The 27387-nt window shown below is 35.7% G+C and overlaps 2 protein-coding genes across 2 annotated transcripts in view; one reads left to right on the plus strand and one right to left on the minus strand.

Annotated features, from left to right (window-relative positions):
* Positions 1-9690, plus strand: part of Smc4 (structural maintenance of chromosomes 4) — a 33065-nt gene extending 23375 nt beyond the window's left edge. The window contains exons 17-24 of the mRNA XM_026412087.2: positions 675-801; positions 4685-4874; positions 6070-6214; positions 6413-6586; positions 7186-7368; positions 7495-7727; positions 8171-8354; positions 8734-9690. Of these exons, the coding sequence (XP_026267872.1) occupies positions 675-801; positions 4685-4874; positions 6070-6214; positions 6413-6586; positions 7186-7368; positions 7495-7727; positions 8171-8354; positions 8734-8886 (1389 nt within the window). The 3' untranslated portion in view covers positions 8887-9690. The remainder of the gene's footprint in view (positions 1-674; positions 802-4684; positions 4875-6069; positions 6215-6412; positions 6587-7185; positions 7369-7494; positions 7728-8170; positions 8355-8733) is intronic.
* Positions 9691-11396: 1706 nt separating this feature from the next.
* On the minus strand, positions 11397-24090 carry Trim59 (tripartite motif containing 59). The gene is made up of 2 exons (XM_026412092.2): positions 24027-24090; positions 11397-12993 (listed from the first exon to the last, which is right to left on the minus strand). The coding sequence occupies exon 2, from the start codon at positions 12988-12990 to the stop codon at positions 11779-11781; it is 1212 nt and encodes a 403-aa protein (XP_026267877.1). The 5' UTR covers positions 12991-12993; positions 24027-24090; the 3' UTR covers positions 11397-11778.
* Between the last annotated feature and the right edge of the window lie 3297 nt (positions 24091-27387).

The following is a 27387-nucleotide window of genomic DNA, read 5'->3' on the forward strand; positions in this document are numbered from 1 at the left end:
AAAGCCATTCCTGTTTTCCATTTGTATGCAATAGAAAAAAGAATTCCCTTAGCCAACATATTACCATTTATTTCATTTTCTTGAAAGTGGAATGTTTTGTCAATTTTTAAAAAGCAGTGCATTTTAAAAATGTACTGCCTAAAAACAGAAAAAGAGCCAAAGGATCTTCAAAATGTTTAGTGTGCATGTAATGTTTGCATGTGGTATTTTAATTTCATACTAACTTTACTTCCCTTAATAAATTTTTCTTTTCAAGCCAGTATAAATTTCCTTTGTTTTCAGTTGCTCAAGAGCATCTAATTTATCATATTTTGATAAGTTTTTCTGCACACTCATGCAATTATTTTAAATTCCTAAAATTAAAAGTATATTACACAATATATGTACAGTGTTTAAGGCATTTGTTGTATAATCCAAAATTGCCCTCAAAATGGGTTCTTATTCATGCACTACAGATAGCATATACAAATAATTATTTTTCCAAGTCTTTGAAAACTAGTCTTAAGTATATTTTAAGTTTGCTACCTTCTGTATAAATGTGTGTTTACACATTTTCTTTTGTTGGCAATTTTTACTTTCTGTATTGTTCATGTTTTCTGCCCTTTTAAGTGTTGAAAACAGTGTTATTGTTACTGAGCTAAAATGTTGACCTTAAATATTAAACATTTTTATAGCGTTTATCGGAGCAAGAAGAGTATTTGAGTGTCCAAGTTAAGGAACTTGAAGCTAATGTACTTGCTACAGCCCCTGACAAAAAAAAGAAGAAATTGCTAGAAGAAAATGTCAATGCTTTCAAAACAGGTTTGTTTAAAAAGGCCAATTGTTTGAAACTTTTTTAAGTTTGCATTGTAGGATAATAAATTGCAGTTAAATAATTATGTATAAGGCACTATACTGCCTGTTTTATGGTTTTTACTATTTATTCTCACAAGGCTATGAAGTCTTCATAGCCTCGTTTGACAGCACTGAGTGTTTTATATATAATATGCCTAAGGTCCTACAGCATATGGTGGTATACGTGATATGATCTGATTCCAGAGCCCATGTTTTAAATTTTACATTCATGTATTTTGGTCCTAATCTTCACAAGAAAGCTTCAAGATAATAAATTTATAGATTTGGAGGTATCAAATCACTCAAAAAAAAGCAAACAGGAAATAAATTATATGCACACAAAGCAAAACAATATTTATTTGAGACAGAAAGACAGGGTCTCGCTTGCCAAGTTACTTTGGGTCTCCCTGAATTGCTGAGGCTGGCCTTGAACTTGCAGTCCTTTGCCTTGGCCTCCCAAGCTGCTGACAAGAACCTTTCTTCTTGTGCTATATGCATATGTATATAGAATCTGTAAGCAAGAAAGTAAATTCATAGGCAGAATTGGCTCTGTAGCCTTTATTAGAGTCCCCTGTTTGTGTGCTTCTGTTTCCATGTTGGCTCTAAACAAAGGAAATGGTACTTTATGCCACAGACCTCTTCTAGGCTTATAGCATCTTAGGTACTGGCTCCAGAAAAACACAGTGGGCCTTCATTATTGCCTTAATAGGCATCACTGTTACATTTTGGTTCCTGAGCCAAGGAACACAAATATTGACTGTCCCAAGAAACTGATAAGGAAGCCAAACATAATGATATCCACCTCCAGTGCTTCATTGGAGGAATACTTGAACTCAGGAGTTTGAGACCAACCTAGGCACCATAGCAAAACCCCATCTCAAACAAAAAACTTGGGAATTAGAGCAATTATCTGTATGCTCCAAGTAATAAGGGAGTTTTGTCTAGAAAGATTCTAAGCAGACATGTCTAGTGTGCACATCAGATATTCACCTATACCCATACATTTTGTGTTTATTAGTTTTTTGTTTTGTTTTGCTTTGTTTTTTTAATTTGTTGGGTTGTTTGTTTTTGTGGTGATGGGTATTAAAGCCAAAGCCCCACAACACTATGCAAGTGCTCTACTGCTGAACTGCAAATCCCCAGCCCTATATACATTTTTAATATTCAAGCATTTGCTTATTTGGTATCTGCTACTGGCAAACTTTCATTTAGGTGCTACAGACTTAGTGGTATGTAAAATATCCCTCTTTCTAACAAGCTCACAGTTAAGATGGTACAGAGTTTGAGCAGAAGACCCAAAGGAAGTGTAAGTATAATCTTGTAGATAATTTGGGAGAAAAGCCTTCTAAGAATGTAGAGAAGTAAAATGCAAAAGCCCTGAGGAGTATAGTAGAGTGTTCAAGGATGGAGAACTCTATATCTACAAGGGCATCTGATGGTTTGGTGTTTTTGGTGGGTTTTTCCCCTATTGAATTTATTTTCTCTTTAATTCATTTTTGCTGACACTGACTTGACAGACTCCTCGCCCCATACATAATAACTATTTCTGTAGCTGTTTTTATCATGTCATTGATAACAGCCCTTTCTTAGGAAAGCTGAAGGAATCTGTTATATTATAAATTGAGAAAGATTATTTAACTTTATTAGGTACTCATATATATCTCCTCTCATAGAAATGCTGGGTATTATCAATAGACTCTAATCTGATATGGAAGACCCATTTCTACAAGCTTAACATTAAGATTCAATAGCTAATTTGTTAGAAACTTAAATTGGGAAAAAAATGTCTCTGGGTGAGGCAACAAGGTGAAAGCAGAGAAATTGGTGTGTTATTGCAGCAATTCAGGCAGTAGGTGGTAACTCATAACTAACTTGTAAGTCTTGATCGTGTCAATGTTTTGAAATAATAAATGGCTAGATAAACCTTTAATTTTACAAGCATCTTATTTTTTAGATAAGTTGTTAAATGCAGAATAGCATCTTCAAAATTACAGGCTAGAGTTTTCTACTTCTAATGGACATACTACTATTGATATTTAAAAACAAATACAATGGTGGGTACTTGGAAACAAGATTCCTTCTAAAAAATCTCATGGAGGCTGATTAGGGGTGGAAACTTTCTAGGCTGCATACTTGACCCATCCCTCAGTCAATGTCATGGTGGTAATGGCCCCCAAAGCAGCTTATGCTCTATCCACAAGTGAGCTAAGCGCAGAGGCATCCTAATAGTAGTGTAATCACAAAGGTCATCGTTGTAAGATAATTCCATCAACACAAATGCAGTTACTCAGATCTGTAAAAAGCAAATACCAGTGTAAGCAATATATAAGATGTTTATAATATCCTTAGGAAGAAAAAAACAGGAGTTTTTTTTTTTAAGAGCCAAATAGTGATCTCAGAATATAAAAACTATGGATGTTGGAATTAACTTAGGAGATGGGCTAAAAGATAGAGTTTTAAGCATATCTGGTAATGTAATATATAACGGTAAAGAAATGAGAGCTATGGATCCTAGCTAGTGGTAGAATCATTGTCTAGTTTGCTCACGGGCCTAGATTTGTCTCCCAGCACCACTGAAAAAGTTAAGAAGTTTTGAAATTCTACCACCTACCGAACAGGATAAACAAAAGAAAGAAATAGTTAAGACTCTCCTTTTCTGTCAGCAAATCTTTTTTCTATACCTATAGGAGCTTTGTGAGGATCTCTGTTTCTGATTGCCTTCCTAAACATGAATATTCTTGGTAGCTTCAATTTCCCACCTTTTTGCCACTTTTAACTTTCCTGTATTGGATAGTGATTAAGATTCAAGTGTGGAGAACAGAATCCACACTAACTACCTGGCAGTGTTCATAAAGTTTATTGACTGACCACCAGAATCTCTTAACTCCCTTACAAAAAAATCCTGACTTCTCTGTGACTGCTTGCCAACAGAAACATGTCCAGTTCACAATTTATGCCTTCCAAGTTACACAACTAGCTTTGATTGGATGGACCTAAATAGTGTCTAAACCCTAGGTACACAAGAATCTGGGAAATATTTACCCTTCTTAACCATAAGAACAAGTACCACTTCATCTTATATCCTTCCATTTTATTATAACATATGAAGAACAAGTTAAGTTAGCAAAGGAAAATAACCACAATATTTTCACCAGACAAGTTTACACATTAGTCTGAAAGCTAAAAAAAATGTGAAACCAGTAGTCAATGAACTACCCTAAGAAAAAGTTGAAGAGCTCTTTGAAAACAGCAACCTGAGTGTAAAGCCATTAAGAAATTAATGGGGGCTAGGGTTGTGGCTCAGTGGTAGAGCGCTCACCTAGCACATGCAAGGCCCTGGGTTCAATCCTTGGCACCACATGAAAACAAATAAAAAAAGGTATTGTGTCCAATTACAACTAAAAAAAATTTTTTATTTTTTAAAGAAAGAAATGGGATGGGCACAGTGGCACATACCTGTAATCCCACCAGCTCAGAAGGCTGAGGCAGAAGGTTCACAAATTCAAACCCAGCCTCAGCAAATGTGAGGCACTAAGCAACTCAGTGAGACCCTATATCTAAATAAAATAAAAAATAGGGCTATGGATGTGGCTTAGTGGCTGAGTGCCCCTGAGTTCAATCCCTCTTACCCCACCCCCAAAAAAATAAATCAGTGTTTGTGTTCCCAGCTTAAGCAGAGAATTTAAGCTTGTGCATTTGTTATGACATGGTATTCTGGCTTTTTAAATACTTTTTCCTAAATGTCTTAAAATTTGTTATCACGCATCATTATGACCTCATTAAAGAAACTTAACAAATGTGCTCTTTAGCACAGAAATATGAATTAAACTCTTTTATTTTTTAATTTTAGAATATGATGATGTGGCTGAGAAAGCTGGCAAAGTTGAAGCTGAGGTTAAACGGTTACACAGTCTCATTGTAGAAATTAATAACCATAAACTCCAAGCCCAACAAGATAAACTTGACAAAATAAATAAGCAATTAGATGAATGTGCTTCTACTATTACTAAAGCCCAAGTTGCAATCAAGACTGCTGACAGGTAGAGTATGCATACTGCCCTATCTCTTTTTCTCTACCTCCACATTGGAAAGGGGATCATATTTAAATATAACATTCCACTAAGTATTTCTTGTTGTTACTTACTAAATCTGACTTGTTCTTACCTAGCAGGACTTCAGTAAGTGAAAATTTACAATGAACATTGATCATATAGCCAATTAAAAAATAATAATAATAGTAAACAGGTATGCTTTGAGGGGCTGGAGTTGTGTAACTCCAATAGTTGTGAAGGGCATTAGACATGAAAGTTTTGTTTATCTACTTCAGGCAATTAGATGTAACTTAAATAGATTTAGCCTTAAGAAAATAGGAGGTAAGAATGGGGTCTTTTTGCAACATTGTCTTGGTAACAATATGTGTGTGTTGCTGGGAATGGAACCCAGGGCCTCACACCTGCTATGCATGTATTCTCTTGCTGAGAAACTCCAACCCCAGTCCCTAAATTTTTAATTGGAGGATTCCATCATCCTAACAAAAAATGGATCTTTATCCATTCATGGATTTTAGTTTGAAGTATTGAATTACTTAAAATACTATATACATAGAATGTTGAGATTATAACAGCTATTTCATTTTATCAGAATAATCTGGTTAATCCACTGTCTCTTCTTCAAAGATAACAGGAAAACCACTTGTTTATTGTTAGGAGCAAATGAATGCTTAACACAGGTACGGTGCTGTATACCTGTAATCCCAGTGACATGGGAGACAGACAGGAGGATCAAAGATTCAAGGCCAGACTCGGCAACTCTGTTAGACCATGTCTCAAGATAATAAATAAAAAGGCTCAGTGATAAAGCATCCTTGTGTTCATTCCCCTGTACCCCAAAAAAAGAATGCTTAAGAGATTGAAGAATCTCTAAATCTGATAAGAAATTGACAAAAATGCTTGATGATCTAATAGATAACTTGACATGATAGTCAAAGATTGGATGACAATAGAAGTTTATATAAAGAAGTTTTATTAATATATTGAGTGTGGTAAAATAATTGATTCTATAGGTACTTATAAATGCATAAGAACTAAGAATGATTCAGTAAACCATAAACTTAAAAATCTGATTGGAGAAAAAAATGTCACTGAAAGTTTTTTGGTAGGGCTGAGGATGTGGCTCAGTGGTATATTTACAGAAGCAACAGATTAATCACATTTTTTTGTCATTTTGGTTCTTTAGAAATCTTAAAAAGGCACAAGACTCGATTGTTCTCACAGAGAAAGAAATAAAAGACACTGAAAAAGAAGTTAGTGACTTAACAGCAGAGCTCAAAAGTCTTGAGGACAAAGCAACAGAGGTCATAAACAATACAAATGCTGCAGAGGTAAGAATTGGATATACAACCTCAGTGCCTTATAGTAAGTTGGTAGGTTAAAAGTTTTTATAACTAAGCTTATGAAAACTACAGCTGTTCTGTGAATTATTGGGAGAGATTGCTAACTCCCATCTTTGTAATGTGAAAATATATATCTGTTCTGTTTGGGAAGATCATAACCTTATAGCAGTTCTTCTTGATTTTTAGAAGTCCTTACCAGAGATCCAGAAAGAACATCGTGATCTACTTCAAGAATTAAAAGTTATTCAAGAAAATGAACATGCTCTTCAAAAAGATGCACTTAGTATTAAGTTGAAACTTGAACAAATAGATGGTCACGTTGCTGAACATAATTCTAAAATAAAATATTGGCAAAAAGAGGTGAGATTGCAGGGGCTAGGGTTGTAGCTCAGTGGTAGAGTGATTGCCTAGCATGTGTGAGGCACTGGGTTGAATTCTCAGGACTGCGTATAAATAAATAAAGTTCATCAACAACTAAAAATTTTAAGAAAAATTGCTGCCATTAGTTAACTTTATACCAATTTTTCATGAAAAAAGGTTTGGGGTGTTTTGTTTTTTGAAATATATTTTGACTCCTAATTCTGTGATATAATCAGTTTTCAGGTTTATAAGGGGTATAATGACCAGTAGTAATATTAAGAGAAATCTGTTTAGTAGTTAGTATAGGGCAGTTACTTTTTCATCCCATGTTTTCATGACTGTACTTTTTCATGTTCATTTAAAAAAAAAAAAAATAGTGACCTATGCCCATAATCCCAGCAACTGAAAAGGCTATAACAGAAGGATTGCAATTTCAAGGCCAACCTTGGCAACTTGATAAGACCAAAACTTACACAAAAAGCATTGTGGTGGATATAGTTTAGTCGTAGAGCTCCCCTGGGTTCAATTCCCAGTATTACAAAAAACTAATAATGAATCATAGAACCATTTCTTCTTTCTCATATAAATTGAACTTTCAGATTTCAAAAATATCATTACATCCTATAGAAGATGGTCCTGTTGAAGAGGTTTCAGTTCTGAGCCAAGAGGAACTCAAAGCAATTGAGAATCCAGATTCTATAACAAATCAGATTGCACTTATGGAAGCCAAGTGTCATGAAATGAAACCAAACCTCGGTGCCATTGCAGAATATAAAAAGAAGGTATGGATGGACTATTTATATGTAATAGTCAAATTCTTTTAGTTCTTAGTATAAATTAGGACCTTTAATGCTTATTCAGATCTCAAATTTATATCTGAATAGATTTTTCTCACAATCTTTTCACAGGAAGAATTGTATTTGCAACGGGTAGCAGAATTGGACAAAATTACTTCTGAAAGAGATAGCTTTAGACAGGCTTATGAAGATCTTCGAAAACAAAGGCTTAATGAATTTATGGCAGGTTTTTATATAATAACAAATAAATTAAAGGAAAATTACCAAATGCTTACTTTAGGAGGAGATGCTGAACTGGAGCTTGTAGACAGCTTGGATCCTTTCTCCGAAGGAATCATGTTCAGGTTTGTAAAGTTTAGAATCTTGTGGCCTGTTTTACATGTTCTCCAAATTGACATTTCTTGAAATGTAAAGGTGGGATCTACACATCTTGGTAAGAAGGTCAATATTTATCTGTTTAAATGTGATGGCAATTTACAGCATAAATTACATGCAAATAGCAGATATTTAATCTTTTTCTAATTCCTACATTTTTAATTTCCAAGCCTTTTCAATCTACATAAAGACTGAGAAATTATACAGAATAAGGAGAAAGAATAGCAAGCAGTACATGAAACTGCTATTTGGTATATGAATTTTACCAGTTGGAACATACACCAATTTTTGAAAAAACAAATGAGATTTCCAAGTAGAAAGGTGGTAGAAATCAGTTATAGAAAACAAATCATGAAGTTTTAACCTCAGCTTTACAAGTAATGTAACTGAAAGATTTTCATAATTATTGCAGTGTTCGACCACCTAAGAAAAGTTGGAAGAAGATCTTCAACCTTTCAGGAGGAGAGAAGACACTTAGCTCATTGGCCTTAGTATTTGCTCTTCACCACTACAAACCCACTCCTCTTTATTTCATGGATGAGATTGATGCAGCCCTTGATTTTAAAAATGTGTCCATTGTTGCATTTTATATATATGTAAGTAATGGTGGATTTTGTTGTTTTTTTAATTCTGGAAGATTTGTGGTTTCCATACACATTACATATAGATAGAATTCCTTAAATTCTTTCTTATTACTGAACTGACCAAATAATTTCTTATTTTGAAGAATAAATTGATGATGCAAATTAGTAGAATCACAGCTAGAATCCTAGGTCTCCTAGATCTTTTCTATTAGATTTCTACAGTTATGCTCCCATATTTTCCTCTTTAAGCTCACACTGATTAAATGTTAACATATCTATGTAATGTTGAACTTAACTGCCAAAAAAAAAAAATACTTGAAAGTAAAGTTTAGCTGTTTATTATGTGATTTACCTGCTACTACTTAATATTCCTTATTGTTTTTCTCTTTAGGAACAAACAAAAAATGCTCAGTTCATAATAATTTCTCTTCGAAATAACATGTTTGAGATTTCAGATCGACTTATTGGAATTTACAAGACATACAATATTACAAAAAGTGTTGCAGTAAACCCAAAAGAAATTGCATCAAAAGGACTTTGTTGAACTTGTTCATACTGAAGAGTCTTCAAACTGAATTAGAGTTGTATAAATATTCCTAAACTGTATGACAAAACGCTTCTATTTTATTTTATGCTGTTAGTTATTGTATAAAATATATATATTCTGTATATTGGGAAATTGTAAGAATGTGTTTTTTTTTTTTTAAGAGAGTGAGAGAGGAGAGAGAGAGAATTTTTAATATTCATTTTTTAGTTGGTGGACACAACATCCTTGTTGGTATGTGGTGCTGAGGATCAAATCCTGGCCACACGCATGCCAGGCTAGCGCGCTACCGCTTGAGCCACATCCCCAGCCCAAGAATGTGTTTTGTTTGTTAAGTGCAAACTGGAGGAAAATAAAATGCCAGAGAGTAGGTGACCTGGCCTACATTGGAAAGGCTAGCTAATCTTGTTTAAACTCTTAAGGCATTCCACTCAATTTACTAATTCTGACAATCACTGTTTTTATTACCTAAATAGGAACATTTTCTTGCAAATCAGTCATTCTGAATTTTTTACACAGAAGAGTTTTAAATGTACATTTCTAAAACTTGATGTGCCCATTTAAAACTTAGGTAACACACAAGATAGCATGCTAACAGATTGTCAGGATTTTATTAGGAAGTTATGCTACCAGAAATAGTCTGGGAAACAGTTTTCAGAAGGAATTTTTGTATTGAATCAAGTCTTTGCCTTAGCTCTTCAATCTCTAGATATCCTCAGTAGTTAACTCCTCATTCATTAGGTATTAAAAATCCAACATAGTTTGCATCATACTAAAGCCATTGAAAATGTAAACACTGGCAGCATGAACCTAAATAAAGCAAAATCTGAAACTTCCAAGTATTGTCATTGCTTGAAATCAAGGTTTCATAAGGGAAAAATAAGTTTAATAGGGATATGGTTTGGTATCAGCACTGCTATAATCAAGTACTAAAATTGGAGAAGTGAATGAAATTATTGAACAGCTAAAACCAACAAAATACCTAGTGCCCATATGAAAATTCCAGAGCTACCATCCTAATTTTGACCACCTCATTAAGCCAGTCAATGCAAATACCAAAAGGAGTTTATTAAATTGAATTACTTACACATAAGAAAATTTCAAGATTATGTACTTAAAGGGGTACAGTCTCATCCTGTGAAATACAAAAGAAGCATAGTAGTCTCATGTCAAGCCTAAATTGCTGTTAATGGGCATACACTTTGATTTCTAGCTACAAGTAATTATTAGAACACCTAACATTAATTAGTCTTGGCCAATTCAATTTGAGCATAAACTGGAAAGAATCCATGGGTTCTCCCATGTGTTACTACCTATATAACCTTGTGTGTTTTCTTATGTGCAAAAAAATGGGTTAAGCTAACACATTTTTTGCTAATAGTTACTGGAAACAGGATAATTGAATTTGATCTGAATGGTCATTAAACTACAATGTCCTTTATTGCTTTTTTTAGATTTCTAAGCAAACATTTAGTGCTTAAGTCTATGTACCAGATACCGCTGTTTCTTAAAATTGTCTTTAATAGCTGGACATAACTCACCTCTCATTAACACCCTTCCAATGTTCTGACCATACAATGATTGTGCTGAATGTAGACCAATTGTGATCCTATATCAATGTAATGCCATCATCTGTGTTGACTTAATCTCGGCTGGTAATAAGACCTAAGGAGTTCTTAGAACTAGTTCCCTGAACAAAGTTACATGCATTCTTTATAACCTACCTATACATATCTGTAGGGCTAAGAACATTACTGACCTGGAAAGTCTCTGAACCAAATAAGGCCCAGAAAGGTCATCCAAGAGCAGCCAGTCTGGGATTTTTGGAAAGCAAATGAGTTTGTATGCTCTGGATTTCACAGGTAATGGGCCAAAAGTCCTCCGGCAAGCACCACAACTACAGCCCATTAAGGGAATTTGATTTCTGGCTTAATAGGCTCATCCCTTAAGAAAAATTCAATATAAATTTGCATTACCCATGGGAACATGTGACAAAATTTTATTTTTTTAAAGATGAATATAATGCTATCAAAATCTGTTGGAAATGAAGTACATCAGCATGACTAGTAACATGTTTTACAGTTTTTATCCAAGAACTGATTTGATTAAAACATTACAAAATATTTTTTGGTAGTGCTGTAGATCACATAGGCTTAAAAAAGAAAATTTTCTTAAAAAAGAAATTTTTTTTTTTTGAGAAACGAGCTGGGGGAGGGGATCTTGCTATATTGCCCAGGCTGACCTTGAACTTGAGATTCTTATAACTCAGCCTCCCAAATAACTAGGACTACAGGCCTATACCACCACACCCAGCTCCTGAATGACAAATCTTAATATTAGAAATTGTCATTGTTCACTAATATTGACTATCCAAAAGCTTTATTTGGAAAGGTGTTAAACATTTTGGCCTCTTTATCTAGTTCTGTTTGACCAAAAAGATCTTAAAGCAGTCCTTTGTCACAAGACTTTGCTGCTTGACCTTTTAATCTTTTAACGTCCTTATTCATCCATTCAAAGGCTTCAAGCTTTTAAGGATTTTTTTTTTTTTGAGAATTTTGCCATCTTTTAATCTAAAAGCTATATAGAGAGAAAAATGCAAAGCCAATAGCATAAAATGTTTAAATGGTCCCAGCAGCTTTAAGTCAACCTCTTTCATTCAAACCAATAAAAATTAATTTCCAAATCAATTACTAGATTTTATTGTAGTTTTCTAATTATGACATAACTATTATGTCTGACATCTCTTCAACAAAAGCATAAGTTTTAACATTTCTATATATATTTGTTTCAAATCAAGTTTGGTTGCTATTTATGCTACCCCTATTTCTCCATTTAGAAGTGGTTAGCTTCTGCTATATACAATGAGCCTATTCACAATTCTGATTTAAGTTTTCAGTAAGAAACTATTTTCCACATGAATTCCTTTAGCAAATATAAGGTATGACACAGTATATTTCTTAAATCATTAAGATTGTTAGATAAACTTTGGTAAATAGACAGAGAGACTTCAGAAAAACATATTGAAGTGATTTCATTTAAAAAGGTTATTATGTGTTGGTTGAAAAAGAGTATCAACATTAATATCACTGAAATTAGTGTAACTATAACAATGTTTAAAATTTTAAAAAATTCTACTTCTTTTTCATCCTTATCAGGCCAGGAACATGGCATTCTTTTTGAAGAGATTTTCATTTCAGGAATGAGAGCTTTCTTAATTTGTCCAATTTCTGTTCTGCTCCACTCTTCTTTTAATATTTTGCTTACTCGAGGATAAATTTCAACAGGCTGGACCTCAGGAAGTGGTCTTTGTTTCAAGATCTGCACACGTTGGCGGACATCATCAATTTTTTCAAGAAATTTAAGTGGAGACTCATCTTGTAATGAAGTTGTCACTGTCATTAATTCAAGCTGCTGCTCTCTTATTTCTTTCATTCTTTCAATTTGCGGAGTATATTCTTGATTAATCAGATTGCCAACATCACAGAGAGCTGTTAGGAAAAATTTTTTTTTCTGTTCCAATGTATCCATAAGCTCCTTAAAATACTGGAGAACAACTTCCTTATCACCTTGGACCATTTTCTCTGAATGCGATTTTTGTTCCTCTAGCTTTTCAATAAGACGAGTAAGATCTGTCCAGTGTGTATCAGTTAACTGTTTAAGCAGTTTTTGAGGTGTGTCCTTTTCTTTCAGATAAGCACTTTGAAGGTCATCTATAGGATGACCATGATGTTGACCTATAGTGAGGCAATGACCACAAACTAATTTTTTATCTAGAAGACAATAAACATTTAATGGCTGCCGATAATGTTCAGGGCAGGTGACAATATCTGGATGGTCTTCTTGCTGGTACTTTTCAATAATAGCCCTTAATGCAAAATTAACAGGTAATGATTCAATACCAGTTGGAGCAATTTCAATAATACTTCTGCAATTAGGGCACTTGAGTGGAATTCGTAAAGGTCTCCATATATAAAAGTTACCAGATGCCTGAAGAACATTTTCCAAACAATTTCTACAAAATGTATGAGAGCATGGTAGTACACGAGGATCTTCAAATATACTGTAACAAATGGGACACGTTAACTCATCCTCAAAATTGTGCATTTCCTGTCAAGAGAAAGAAGTATATTTAAAATTTACATATAACAAATACATCTATTATATAAAGTTTCAGTCATTAACCTCCACTATACTTGTCACTGAAAATTTTTTAAAATGACATTCTTAGTAATTCAAATCCTAATCTAATATTGAATTGATAATCTTTAAGAGTTTATTGAAAAGTCAACCCAAGCAAAATGATTCCAATTAGTTCGTAATACAATGCTTCAAATTAGTCGTTTAAATTTGTTACCATGTACTGAACACTTACAAAAAATTCAAAATATTCTGCTGAAATCTAATTACAACTACTATATGCAACTTTTTTTCATTATGCTAAAATCAAAATTTATAGCTAAATGAAGTTTTCAACATTTTCAATAAGATAGTTTGCATTGTCAAAAGATGTATATAATGATAAACAAAAATAAATATTTCTACTACATAATGTTTACACAGAGTTAGCAATATAATATTTTTTAATTCAAAAGGAAAAAACATGCTTCGAGTTGGCTCAGTTCTTTAATTCAAAAGGAAACATAGTCCCCAGTTGGCTCATTCATGTTTTGTTCTTTTTGTACTGGGAACTGGTTTGTTTGTTTTACATAGATCTCACTAAATTGCCTAGACTGACTTCTAACTTGCAATCCTGTCTCAGTCTCCCAAATTGCTGGGATTATAGATGAATGCGGCTGTTTTTGCAGTGCTGAAAACAGAATATATCCTTGTACATGCTAAGAAAGCCCTTTACAAATGAGCTAGGAATTTGGGCTGGGGATGTGGCTCAAGCGGTAGCGCGCTCGCCTGGAATGCGTGCGGCCCGGGTTCGATCCTCAGCACCACATACCAACAAAGATGTTGTGTCTGCCAAGAACTAAAAAATAAATATTAAAAAATTCTCTCTCTCTCTCTCTCTCTCTCTCTCTCTCTCTCTCTCTCTCTCTCTCTCCTCTCTCACTCTCTTAAAAAAAAAAAAAACACACACACACAAATGAGCTAGGAATTAAACCAGTCCACAGTGAAATTTTCTAAAGCAATAATTTTAACTTGAATATTTGGAAAAGAAAAGGATTTTAAATAGACCTTGAAAAGTTGATTCTGATGACTGAAGCACTGAGTAGTGAAAACTAAAGTACAGATGCTAAAGAAGATAAAGGACACCATTAATCATCTTTCCTTCACTAAAAAATGTGTATGAGACAGAAAAATAAATCAGTAATAGTTCAGAAATTTACTGACACAAGTAACGACTTCTTCGCAAGCTATTGATATTTTCAACAACAGAAGCCTGACTTACCCCTTTGATGGGAAAAAAAATAAGTTATATCACTGTTAAAACACACAAAACAAGAAAGTCCAAGTGCTATTCATGTAAAATACTATTGAATATTAAATCCTCCTGTATTACACCAGACTTTTAGAGTCTGTGAAAACAACATCTAAAAATAACTAAATACACTTTTAAGAAAGATTAAAAACCTCTGTAGACTTTAGCTGTTTAGCTTCCTTTACTATATACCAAACTCCTATCCTTCAGCATGAAGCTGGCTCTGCACCAGTTTAGGACTCTGTTAATCTTATTGCACTTTTATTTCATAGCACATAAGAGATTTTATTTATAAGAATTTTGTACCAGGCACAGTGGCCCAGACCTACAATCCCAGCAACTTTCGAGGCTAAGTAAGGTGCTAGGATCACAAGGAGGCCAGTTTTGACAACTTGGTGAGACCCTGTCTCGAGAAATAAAGGTCTAGAGATGTAGCTCAGCGGTTGAGCATTCCTAGGTTCAAACAAAAAAAAAAAAAAATTGAATAAGGATAGGAATTATGTCTAAACTATGCTATATTTCTACAATCTACACACACAACACATTAAACATTCATTCCCCATTGGTTGAATCTTAAAAGTTTTTTTAATAGCAAAATTTCTATTTAGGAAAAGCTTTAGCAGGAGAGTCCATCAGGAAATACTCTATTCAGACTGACAAAATTCAGATCCCTAATGAGCCAAGCTGTGTCATACAGAGACTAAATTTGAATTGTGAAGCATTCCAGGAAACTAAAGTTAACTGGGCAATAGCAGAGAAGATAATAGTCACTGCAGATAAATTCAAGTGAATGCATGTTGGAAAACCTTTACAACTCTACCTCACACCTACAGAGACACTGAAGTCATTCAAAAACCATCCAAGAAAAACAAACATTTCTCAAGAGTATTTCAGTGATGTCATATGCACAATGAAGGAATACACAGAGCAGCTAGAATAAAATTTAAATAGACATTCAACCTAGATTTAATATTATTAGTTATTTAATGTATAAGAAGCATAACCAGCCCTAAAAACTCTTAACATTTCATTCCAAAGCCCTATTTCTATACTTGTCAAAATGCTAGAGAAAACTTCTCTGAGAATGTATTTAGGGACCCAAAAGCTTGAATTTCTTTAGAATGAGAATATTCAAATAATAATAATAATAATAAGCCATCTCCAGTGCTTATATAAAATGGAACATAATAGAATAAAAAATCATGGTCTCAAAGTTACTGCTACAGAATGTAGAATTTTTATTAAAATTTAACTAGAAACTTACAGATTAAATTTAAATATCAGTGAATCAAATTTTATTCTGACTACCCTCTTGCAGACTTCTTAAAAACTGTGGGTATCAAATTAGATAGAAATCATAACTTAAAAGGGACATGCCAAAAAAAAATTTTTTTTTAATAAGGCCAGGAACTTTCTGACTGGTTACTGCCTAAGAACTACAGGATTACAGGTTGCTATCACACTTGGGCACTATTTTTCCAGAGTATGACACTGTAGACCAATGGTACAGAATAGAGGACACAGAGACTAACCCACATAATTACAATTATCTTATATTAGACAGAGGTGTCTAAAACATACACTGGAGAAAAGATAACCTCTTCAACAAATGGTGCTGGGGAAACAGGAAATCCATATGCAACAAAATGAAATTAAACACTATCTCTCACCATGCACAAAACTCAACTCAAAAGTGGATCAAGGACCTAGGAATTAAACCAGAGACCTTGTGTCCAATAAAAGAAAAAGTAGGCCCAAATCTCCATCCTGTGGGATTAGGCCCCAACTTCCTTAATAAGACTAATAGCACAAGAATTAAAATCAAGAATCAATAAATGGGATGGATTCAAACAAAAAAACTTCTCAGCAAAAGAAACAATCAGTGAGGTGAATAGAAAGCCCACATCTTAGGAGCAAATTTTTACCACTCACACATAAGATAGAGCACTAATCTCTAAGGTATATAAAGAATTCAAAAAGCTAAACACCAAAAAAACAAATAACCCAATCAATAAATGGGCCAAGGAATTGAACAGATACTTCTCAGAAGATGATATAAAATCAATCAACAAATATATGAAAAAAAAATGTTCAACAACTCTAGCAACTAGAGAAATGCAAATCAAAACTACATTACATTTCAACGTAGTATTGGCGAGGATGTGGATTAAAAGGCACACTCATACATTGCTGGTGGGACTGCAAATTGGTGCAGCCAATATGGAAAGCAGTATGGAGATTTCTTGGAAAACTGGGAATAGAATCACCATTTGACCCAGCTATCCCACACCTTGGTCTATACCCAAAGGACTTAAAAACAGCTTACTGTTACAGGGACACAGCCACATCAATGTTTATAGCAGCACAATTCACAATAGCTAAACTATGGAACCAACCTAGATGCCCTTCAGTAGATGAACAGATAAAGAAAATGTGGCATATATACACAATGGAATATTACTCAGCAATAAAAGAGACTAAAATCATGGCATTGTCAGGTAAATGGATGGAGTTGGAGAATATAATGCTAAGTGAAGTTAGCCAATCCCCCCGAAAAAAATGCCAAATGTTTTCTCTGATATAAGGAGAATGATTCACAGTGGGGTTGGGAGGGGGAGCATGGGAGGATTAGATGAACTGGATAGGGCAAAGGGGTGGGAGGGGAGGGGAAAGGGCATGGGGGTAGGAAAGCCGGTGGAATGAGATGGACCTCATTACCCTAAGTAGTATGAAGATACAAATGGTTTGATGATACTTTGTATACAATCAGAGATATGAAAAATTGTGCTCTATATGTATAATATGAATTGTAAGGCATTCTGCTGTCATATATAACAAATTAGAATAAAAAATAAATTTAAAAAAGAGATAATAACCTAATAGCTAAAAAAAAAATTGTACGGTTGAGATGGATGCAGTTTGTTGTGCCTCTTACACCCCAATAAAGCTGCTTTTAACAAAAAAATAAAACTTTATGCACCAAAAAAATAAAACTTTATGCAACCTGCAGTGGGATGGAGGGGATGACAACTTTATATGAACCTCTTAAATTTACTAAGTTTTAAAAAGTGAAAACATCAATAATGACACTGGAAACTAGAAAACAATGAAGCAATGCTTTCGATATTCTCAGGGGACAAAAAGCCTTCCTTAATGAAACCTAAAATACATTTTGATATAAAGGTAACCAGACATGAAACCTCTCACAAATGAGACCCTGCCAATCATTCTTAATGAAGCTACTTCAGGAGAAAAGAAAATAATTCTCATCAGGATAACAAGGAAACAAAGTCCAGGACAACAGTACAGTCCTAAAGAATAATGTGTCTAAAAAAGACACATATAGGGGTGTCTTCAGGTAAATAAAGGAACTGACAAAATTTTTCATGTACTTGAACATACTGAGAGGTCATAAAAAAAAAAAAACAACTAAATTTAGGAAAAAGGAATAGATATAAAAAGAGAATAAATATTATATATCCTAGCTGTTTTATTAACATAGTCATATTACATTACATGTGTACACACACACATATATCATAAAACTGATTTTACCAGAGCAACAAAAAAAACGTGGGGTTTTTTTTGGAGGGGGTAGGGTCAGGTTTCTGGGCATTGAAACCCAGGGACTTTCTACCACTGAGCTACATTCCCATCTCTTTTGACTTTTTTTTTTAATTTTTTTATTATTTAGTTTGAGGTGACACATTATCTTTATTTTATAATTATGTGGTGCTGAGATCAAACCCAGTGCTTCAAACATGACAGGTGAGCTATCACTGAGCCACAATCCCACCCCCTTGATTTTTTATTTTGAGACAAGGTCTCACTAGGTTGTCCAGGCTGGCCTCAAACTCTCCTGTCTCAGCCTCCTAAATCACTGGGATTACAGGAATGGGCCACTGTGCCCAGCAAAAACTAATTATTAATCTTCCCTTATAAGAAAGCCATTACATACTTGGGGAAAAAAATAGTAAAAGCATATTATTTGAAAATACAGAAGTAAATACCAAAAGAAACAGTTAAAAGAGATGATTTTATTTCTGGACAGTAGGAATCATGAGTAAGGAAAGTATGGGCAAGGGTCGGCTATTTTTATTATTACACAGTGGTTTCACTTTTAATCATTAACATGCAAATAAAAATATGTCAGCCAGCTGTGGTGACTCTAGCCTGAATCCCAAACTACTAGAGAGGCTGAAGTGGGACTGCAAGCTGGTGGCCAGACTAGGCAATTTTGCTAAACCCCTAAATTTTTTAAAAAATTTATAAAATGTTAAAGATACACGGACAACCCTACAATCACACAGGCAGAAAGGCAGGATGAAAAAAGCAAAACAAAACTATAATGGTCTCAAGATTCTCCTCTGGATGATCCTAATTTTTTTCTTTTTTGGATGATCCTAATTTTCAAAAAGAATGGCCACAATTATCTCTCATATATGCTTTCTATGATGTGCCCTTTTTGCTACTCTCCAGTCAAGAGATGAAATCTATTCTCCCACTAGGAAAATAAGGGATGGCTCTGACCAATAGGATACGGTTGAAGCAATGTTTTGAGTTCTAGGTATAGCCCTTAAGATGTCTGGCTGGGCTGGGTGTGTTGCCCGGTGGTACAGTGTGCTTGCTTAGCATGCTCAAGGACCTGGGCTCAATCCCCAGAACTGTCAATTAAGAAAAAAAAAGAGGAAGAATTCTGGCAACCAGTTGCTATATAAGAAATCTAGGCTAGGGCTGGTGTTGTGGCTCAGTGGTAGAGTGCTCACCTAGCATGCACAAGGGACTAGGTTCAATCCTCAGCACCACATAAATGTTAAATAAAGATATTGTGTCCATCTAAAACTTAAAAATAAATATATAAAAAAAAAAAGAATAGAAATCTAGGATACTCGGCTGAAGAGAGGCCAGGTGGAAAAGCAATGAGATGTCAGATATATTAGTGAAAAAAACTTCTTGGACATACAACTAGCCAAACCTTCAGAATTTTGTTACACAGTAGATAACCAGAATATATATAATGAGTGAAAAAAAAATTCTACAGACAAAACTGAAGCCATACACTTTCATTAATCAAAGAAAAAAAGAAGGAATATAAAAATGAAGATTCTGCTAAAAAACAGTTTGAGTCAAGTGCAACAGTAAATGTCTATACTCTAGCTACCTTGTAAGGTGAGGCAGGAGAATCACTTGAGCCCACAAGTTCAATACCAGCCTGGGCAACACAGCCAGACCCCATTTCTCAAAAAAACAACCTGAATAAAATAATAAAGGTACTAGAAAAATTAAAATTGTAGTGGGATTTAACTCAGTGGCAAGAGTGCTAGCATGAATGAAGTCCTGGGTTCATTCCCAATATCAACAAGAAAAAAAGAAAGAAAACACAAACTTGCAAGAGTAAAGCCAGGCACAGTGATGAACGCCTGTAATCACAGCAAGACAAAAGGATTTCAAGTTCAAAGGCAGCCTGCTGAGGCCCCAAGCAACTTAGCTAGACCCTGTCTCAAAATATTAAAAGGGCTGGGGCTGGGGCTCAGTAGTAGAGCCCTTTCCTCACATGGGTGAGTCACTGGGTTCAAACCTCATATTTATTCATATAAATAAAAATATGGTGTTCACCTGCAACTAATATATATATATATATATATATATATATATATATATATATATTAAAAAGGGGGGGTGCCCTGGGGATGTGGCTCAGTGGTTGAGCACCCTGGTTCAATCTTCAGTACCAAAAATAAATTGTTAAAGTGATAAACCTTACAAAGAAACCCTCTTAAGCTGGTTTGTTTATTTTTATAAATAAACAAGCCTTAGCTATCTGTGATAGGCAGTCAGCCTCTAAAATGGCCCCCAACAACCTCTACTTCCTAGGTTCTTTTCTAATCTCCTCCCCTTGAGTGTGGACTGAACCAAGTGACTCCCTTCTAACACAGAAAATACACGGAAGTGAGGGTACTATTATCACCTGCAAGTAATAAAAGACCACAGCTTCTGTCTCTTTACCTCTCTTGAAGCACTCTCACTAAGGGAAACAAGCTACCAATGTTATAAGCAAACCAAGGCACACTTGGTATGGTGAGGAACTAAGCCCTTAAGTATAATACCCCACAAGGAACTAAGACTGCAAGCTTCCACATAAGTGAGCTTGAAAGCAATACTTCAGGCCCAGTAAAGTCTATGACTTCAACAGCTTCACTTCAAACTCATTAAGTGGTAGCGGACATAAGGCACCAGCTAAGCCACTCCTAGATTTCTGATCCATAGAAACTATGTTTTAATACTTGCTGTTTTAAAGGTAGGTAATAACACAATCCTGTAATGTCAGCCACACAAGAGAATAAGGTAGGAGGATCCCAAGTTCAAGGCCAGCATGAGCAACAACCTTCTCAAATTTTTATTAAAAAAAAAAAAAAAAGGAATGGGGATGGGAATGTAGCTCACTGGTCAAGCTCTTGCCTAATATGTGCAAGAAATACCTGGATTCCAAAATACTCTGGGACCAGGACCAGGGCTCATAGGGTATCTACTGAGGGGTGGAAGGAGGGAAGAGTCTCTTGAGTTCTGTCAAATGTTAAAGAAACAATTTCTTGCTCAACTGTAACAGAAAGTAAATATAAGAAGTTTGCAAATTGTTTTGAAGACAGTATAACAGGATTCCAAAATCTAACAGAATATAAACTAAAAACAGGCCAATTTCAAAAATGGAAACTAAGCCAGCAGGACACCCTACACCTGTAATCCCAGAAGTTCAGGAGGCGGAAACAGAGAGGATCACAAGTTAAAAGCCAGCCTTAGCAACTCAGCAAGACCCTGTCTCAAAAATAAAAAAATTTTAAAAAGGGTTAGAGATGTGGCTCAGTGGCTAAGCACTCCTAGGTTCAACCCCTGGAACCAAAAAAAAAAAAGGAAACTGATGTAAAATCCTACACACAACATTAACAAAAACAATTCAGGAGTATAAAAAAATACTGTATCGTGACTCCGCTAAAAGAGTAGTTCAGTGGTAAACATGATTAGCATGAGGGAGGCCCTAGATTCAATCCCCAGCATATGCGTGCACTCACTTGTGTGTACACACATAATACTCTACCACTCTACCAGTACTAAATAACATACTAATAACATACTGGTACTAATAACATCAGAAACAGTTAATTCAGTAGCAGAAAATCTATTAATACAATTCATTCAATTATGTCAATGGAAGAAAAAATCCATTTTTCACATTAGATCTGAAAAACAGTATGAAAAAAAGTAAGCAATCCAGAGAAAGGAAGTAGAATGGCAGTTGTCAGGACCTGAGAGAGGGGAGACTGTAATTATTGGTTAATGAGTGCAGAACTTCAGTCTAGGAAGATGAAAACATTCTGGAAATAGTTACCAAAAAAAAAAAAAAAAATGAGAATGTATATAATGCCACTGAACCGTACATTTCTTAAAATGAATAATTTAAATGTTAGGGCTGGGGTTGTGTCTCAGCAGCAGTAGAGCGCTTGACTAGCATGTGTGAAGCACTGGGTTCGCTTCTCAGCACCACAAAAAAATAAATAAAGGTATTAAGTACAGCTAAAGGTATTATGTACAACTAAAAAAAAATTTTTTTAAAAAGAAACTGAATTTTTTAAAAAAATATTAAAATCATGTTATGTATTTTATTTTTTTTAAATATTTTTTCAGTTGTAGTTGGACACAATACCTTTATTTTTTGTTTATTTTTATATGGTGCTAAGGCTCAAACCCAGAGCCTCACACAAGCTAGGCAAGTGCTCTACCGCTGAGCCACAACCCCAGCCCCATGTTATGTATTTTAATATAATAAAAAACCTAAAAAAAGTTTTTAACTGTCATGATTATTATCAAGTCTTTCCTCTGCCAAAATAATCTCAAAATCAGTTTATAAATTATTTCATGCTTTTAAAACACACACAAAAAAGTTGCTGGGTGCAGTGGTACGCGCCCATAAGCCCAGCAGTCTGGGAGGCTGAGGGAGAGGATTCTGAGTTCCAAGCCAGCCTCAGCAACTGAGTGAGGCCCTGATGAACTCGGCAAAACTCTTGTCTCTAAATAAAATATAAAAAAGGGCTGGAGATGTGACTCAGTGGTTAAGTGCCTCTGGGTTCAATCCCTGATACCAAAAGGAAAAAAAAAAAAAACGGAAAATCAAAGACATATTTTCCTCCAGTGAGTACTAAAAGCTTAACTACTTAGTTCAAGTTTCCCACTTTTTTTTGAAAGCACCAAGAAATATGAATATTTTTTAAATCTCAGAAAAATGAGGCTGAATTATCTACTTACAAATTATTTCACAAATTTCTTGTGTTTAAATGTCAAAAACATGTTTGAACTTCCAAACTTTTTATGAAGTCCTTCACCAGAAAGGGCTGACGTGTGCCTCCATAGTATCTAACCAGCATATAACAGGTATGATGATAATAGAAGGAGAATTATGCAACATCAAAAATACTATACTCATTCTCCTCTGTAAACAACTTTTTAGGTTTCAAATTCATAAAGCTTTACTGTCTTTCATCTCCAAACATGAGAATGGTTATAAAACATTTATTAGATTTTATAATATTTGAAAAGAAATGATATTTACTGTATTACAGAGTTAGATGACTTATCACAGGACTTCTGGTAAGAAAGTCTAGGAAAATTCAAGTGGTGCCATCACCCAGACTGGGGCTCACATCTTTGTGGTCCTGATAAAAACTGCATTTCACGCAATTCAAGACTTTCTTAAGAAAAGCTACCACTGTTATCACCTACATACATACATGATTTTTGTATATGTGGCACTGGGGATTGAATCCACAGCCTCATGCATGAAAGAGCTCTACCACTTCGCTACATCCTCAGCCTTTTTAAATTTTATTTTGAGTCAGGATCTCCTCTAAATTTCCCAGTAACTTTTAACTTTCAACCTCCTACCTCAACCTCCAGAATAGGTAGGAATGACAGGTATACATGACCAGCATAAGAGAAAATTTTTAGAAATTACTTTGCCATGTATAAATATACACAAAAATAATAAAGCATCACTATAACTCTCAAAATTAAAAAGAAAAAAATTCTATGATCAGATATGATTTTAATTCTTTACCCATTGCGTACTTTTTTCTTTTATTATGATATCAACCTGTTTTTTCCCCAAAATAAGAAAGCATTAATGAAAAGGTTTTAATTGCTTTTTTAATACTTTTCAAAGTGAAAATATAGTGAAAAATACTCAGCAAAATATTTACTCAAAGGTCAATATTAGCATTACCTAAAGTCAAATTTGCACCTTGCTTGATTAAATTATGATACCTTCCTTCAAAGGACAGCTAGTTATGACTCACCAAAAATGATTGAGATCAATATGTAAATGCATAATAAAAATTTATCCAAATAACAAAAAATTTAATTTGCATATCTGTATGTATGAAATAATTCAATTTGTGTGTGTGTGTGTGTGTGTGTGTGTTGAGATGTACACATCCTTGTAAAATTTCTGGAATGGTATGGAAGCGTCAACAATGACTACCTTTAAAGTTAGATGACAGTATTATTTACTTTTCACTTTATGCTCCTTCTATAATGTTACAATTTTATACACCACCAACGTATACCTTTTTTCAAGAGACTTTTAAATTTCACCTTACAGTTTAAATCATACACTATGAAATCATCAAAATCTCTTTTATATTCACTTAAGCTCTGAGTTTACCTCCTTTATTGATCTCCTGTTTCGGATACTGGATATACTTTATCTTCTCCAACTTTTCCAGATTCTTTGTTGTTCTAAAATTAAAATAATTTTATCTTTAGTATTCAGATTTAGTTTCTCAAAAAAAAAAAATATATTAAATACGATGTCACGGGAATGACTGCTAATTCACTGTCTTTGATGTGTACCTTTCAGAACTTAGACCTCATTGTGTTTTTAGAAAAGTAGTGACAAATGCCAACAGTTGTTGGACTGCAAGTGGAGCTATCGCTTGCATCTTGAAAACCCAATTTTGACACAAAGGAACTTTTTTTTTTTTTTTTTTTTTTTTTTTGTACTGAGGAGTGAGCCCAGGCACTTAAATCACTGAGCCCCATCCCCAGACCTTTTTGAGACAGGGTCTCTTGCTAAACTGCTGAGGCTGGCTTGGAAACTGTGCTTCTCCTGCCTCAGCTTTCTGAGCCGCTGGGATTACAGGGGTGGGTCACTGCGCCCGGCATACAAAGGAACTCTTTTAACGGCATCAAATATCTCAACGAGCTTTCGACGCTATTAACTAACATGGTGACGACGAACAAAATATTCAGTCATTTTAGATTGCTTAAAATTAACAGGAAGACAAGAAGCATCCATAAAAGACTTGACCACTCAAGTCAAATCTCTATTGATTTAGGTTATTCAAATCTCACAGTTCTGGTACAGAAAAGTTGTGGGACTCTGGGTCTGTTTTAACTAATACTCTCAAAAGTGAAGTTTCAAATCTGCAAAATGGGCATACTAACAACTTCCCCTGTTAAGTCTGTGAAAACTTCACACAAAGAAGGGGCTCAAAATGGCAGCACTCTTCCTTCCCCTTCTCGAAGGTTTCTAACAAACCTCCTCAGGCTCCCAGCTAACACGCCACCTCCACATCCGCGATCTCCCCCGCCCCAGGCTCCGCCAAGGTTGACCCTTTCGGCATAGTCCCGCTAAGCTCACCATCACCCCCAACAGAGCACCTTCTCCTTCAGAGCAATGCAGTTCCAGACTGCAGAAAGGGAAGTTGTTCCCCAAACACATGTGGCCAACAAGGGAATGGATGCAGCACCCAAGCCCACCCACCCTCTCCATCATCAAGCCCCCACCTTCCCCGCCAAATACACCAGTACAGCAGCCTGCGTTACAGCAGAAGAAAAGGGACTTACAGCCGCCTTCTCAGATCGGAAAAGAAAGTCCTCAGACTCACAGCGAGGAGGTGGGCGACGAGGTAAGTCCACCACGAGGACACAGAACACCACAGCAGCCGCCAGATGAGAGGTGCCAGGCGTCCCAGTCCTCCGCCCCAAAGGACTTCAGGTGCCCCAAAGAGGCGGGGCCTTGCCGAGCCTGACTGCGCAGACGCAGTCTCCAAGCAACGTTCAACTGCGCAACATCTGCCAATGGGAAAAAGCGCGGGGCCGCCGTTCGAAAGTAAACGGCCGCTGGCCCCAGCAGAGGTGGGGGCGTGAGCAACAGGGCGCGGCCTGAGGCGGACGCCCAGCTTTCTACGCCTGCGCAAAAGGCGCAAGCGGCCAAACTCGCAGAGGTGCTGGGAGAGAGAGCAGCTCCTCTGCTGTGGGGCGCTTGGGTGGGTGTGGTGTGCCTCGCGGTCTGGGGTCCCGCCTGAGGGAGCGTCTTGGCGCTGAGGGCTGCGGGAGAGGCGGGGTCGGGCGGGCCTGAGCTACGCTAGGACGGCTGATGGTTTCTTGAGGCATCTTTGTGGGAATGTTTATTACATGGAGGCACGCTGTCACGGTGTGATGCTAGGATTTTAAAGCACTGCCAGAGTTACTCCAGGAGTTCCGTGGTCCCCGAAGTCTCCACAACCCCGAGGGCACACGTGCATCGTCCTTTGAGCTGAGTTGCCCTTTGTCTCCACGTTTTGGAGACCTAGACCCACGGGGTAACTGAGCATAGAAGGGGCTTTAGAGCTCTCTTGTATTCAGAGAAGTGAAAGATTTAGTAGGAACCTTAGGACTCATTAGGAAGTCCTCTCGCCCGCCCTTCTTCCCCCCCACCCCCCCCTTTTTTTTATCATTTTGTGAAATTTCCTAGAGATGACGGTAGCAAAAGAATTACCAGCTTTTAGTTAACAGTTTGTTCATCTGCACCCAATTCCTCATAGGATTAGAAAGCAGAGGCCAAAAGGCCTTTCCCCTTTTTTTCTTGAATAGTTTCACAACTGTTAACTCAAGACCCTCCTAATACAGCTTCCCTCGCCTAAAATTCTTTTATCTACTGCTGTGATGAAACTATGGACTTAGTGTATTTGGTATTGCCAATACACTTAGATATTAGGATTTTAACCAGTAGATTATAGAAAAATATCAACGAGAATATAAAGCAGAAATCAAGACAATATTAATGAGACCTTACTCAATCTCAGGTGTCTTCACCAATTCAGCTGTGACATATTCTTCCTAAAAGGTTGTTTATGAAATGTGGATTCTAGGGATACCCACCGTTTCATGCTGGCGCAATTGTGTGTGTGTGTGTGTGTGTGTGTGTGTGTGTGTGTATTTCAATTTTATTGTACTTTTGTTACTTAATCTTTGTAGTTTCCTAATAGCTTTTTAGCTTCTGGTAAAAAAAAAAAAAAAAAAGTATCTTTGCATGGCAATAAATGCTCTATACTTTTATGAAATTATTCCCTCCCATAACTGTAGTTGCCTCTAGGATTAAATTAATATAGCTGAGCATTAATGTTTTTAGATCTAATTTTCTCAACCTGTTGTCCCCTAGGCTTCCTCACTGCAAAAGTTTTAATGCATGTGACAAGCAGAATTAGCTCTCCTTACTCTCTGGATTTTGTTTTACAAAAAAGCCTGAGCCGATTAGAAAAATAACTTTCAAGGTAAAAGCAGTTAATGCTGAAGAAGTAGAAAGAAAAAGTATGATAGTCCCAAAACAGATTACTGAGGTCCTGATAGGAGGAAGTTAAAGACATCACAAAGGAGAGAATAATCTGTTCCTCTAGGGAGTCTTGTTTACAGGCCCAGGAGGTTCCCAACTGTGCCAAAGATTTCTGTAATCCCACATGGGGGGAGAGAGGAGATTTTAGAGAACTACAGGAGCCTACAGAAACAGCAGCAGCCTCATTAGTGGCAGTCACCATGACGGATTTGTAGACTGCAATTCTTGCACTCTACCTACAGAGGTACTATTGGTTTGGAAAGGTGGGACAAAAGAATTAAAACTCAAATGCAGGAGTAAATGCTTAAAATCCACAAACATAAAAATCACATGCTGAATACTCAGCAACCCACCCCACGCCCCCCCCAAAAAAAGAGGGGAAGGTGAGAAAATTCAGCTGCTTTGAGTCTACCTATATACTCCCTATATA

The sequence above is a fragment of the Urocitellus parryii genome, chromosome 2 (assembly GCF_045843805.1).
Source record: "Urocitellus parryii isolate mUroPar1 chromosome 2, mUroPar1.hap1, whole genome shotgun sequence".
NCBI classification, from domain to species: Eukaryota; Metazoa; Chordata; class Mammalia; order Rodentia; family Sciuridae; genus Urocitellus; species Urocitellus parryii.

Bases quoted from the DNA above. Each gene is read 5' to 3' on its own strand.
- Trim59 (XM_026412092.2), bottom strand. From the start codon at position 12,990: ATGCACAATTTTGAGGATGAGTTAACGTGTCCCATTTGTTACAGTATA.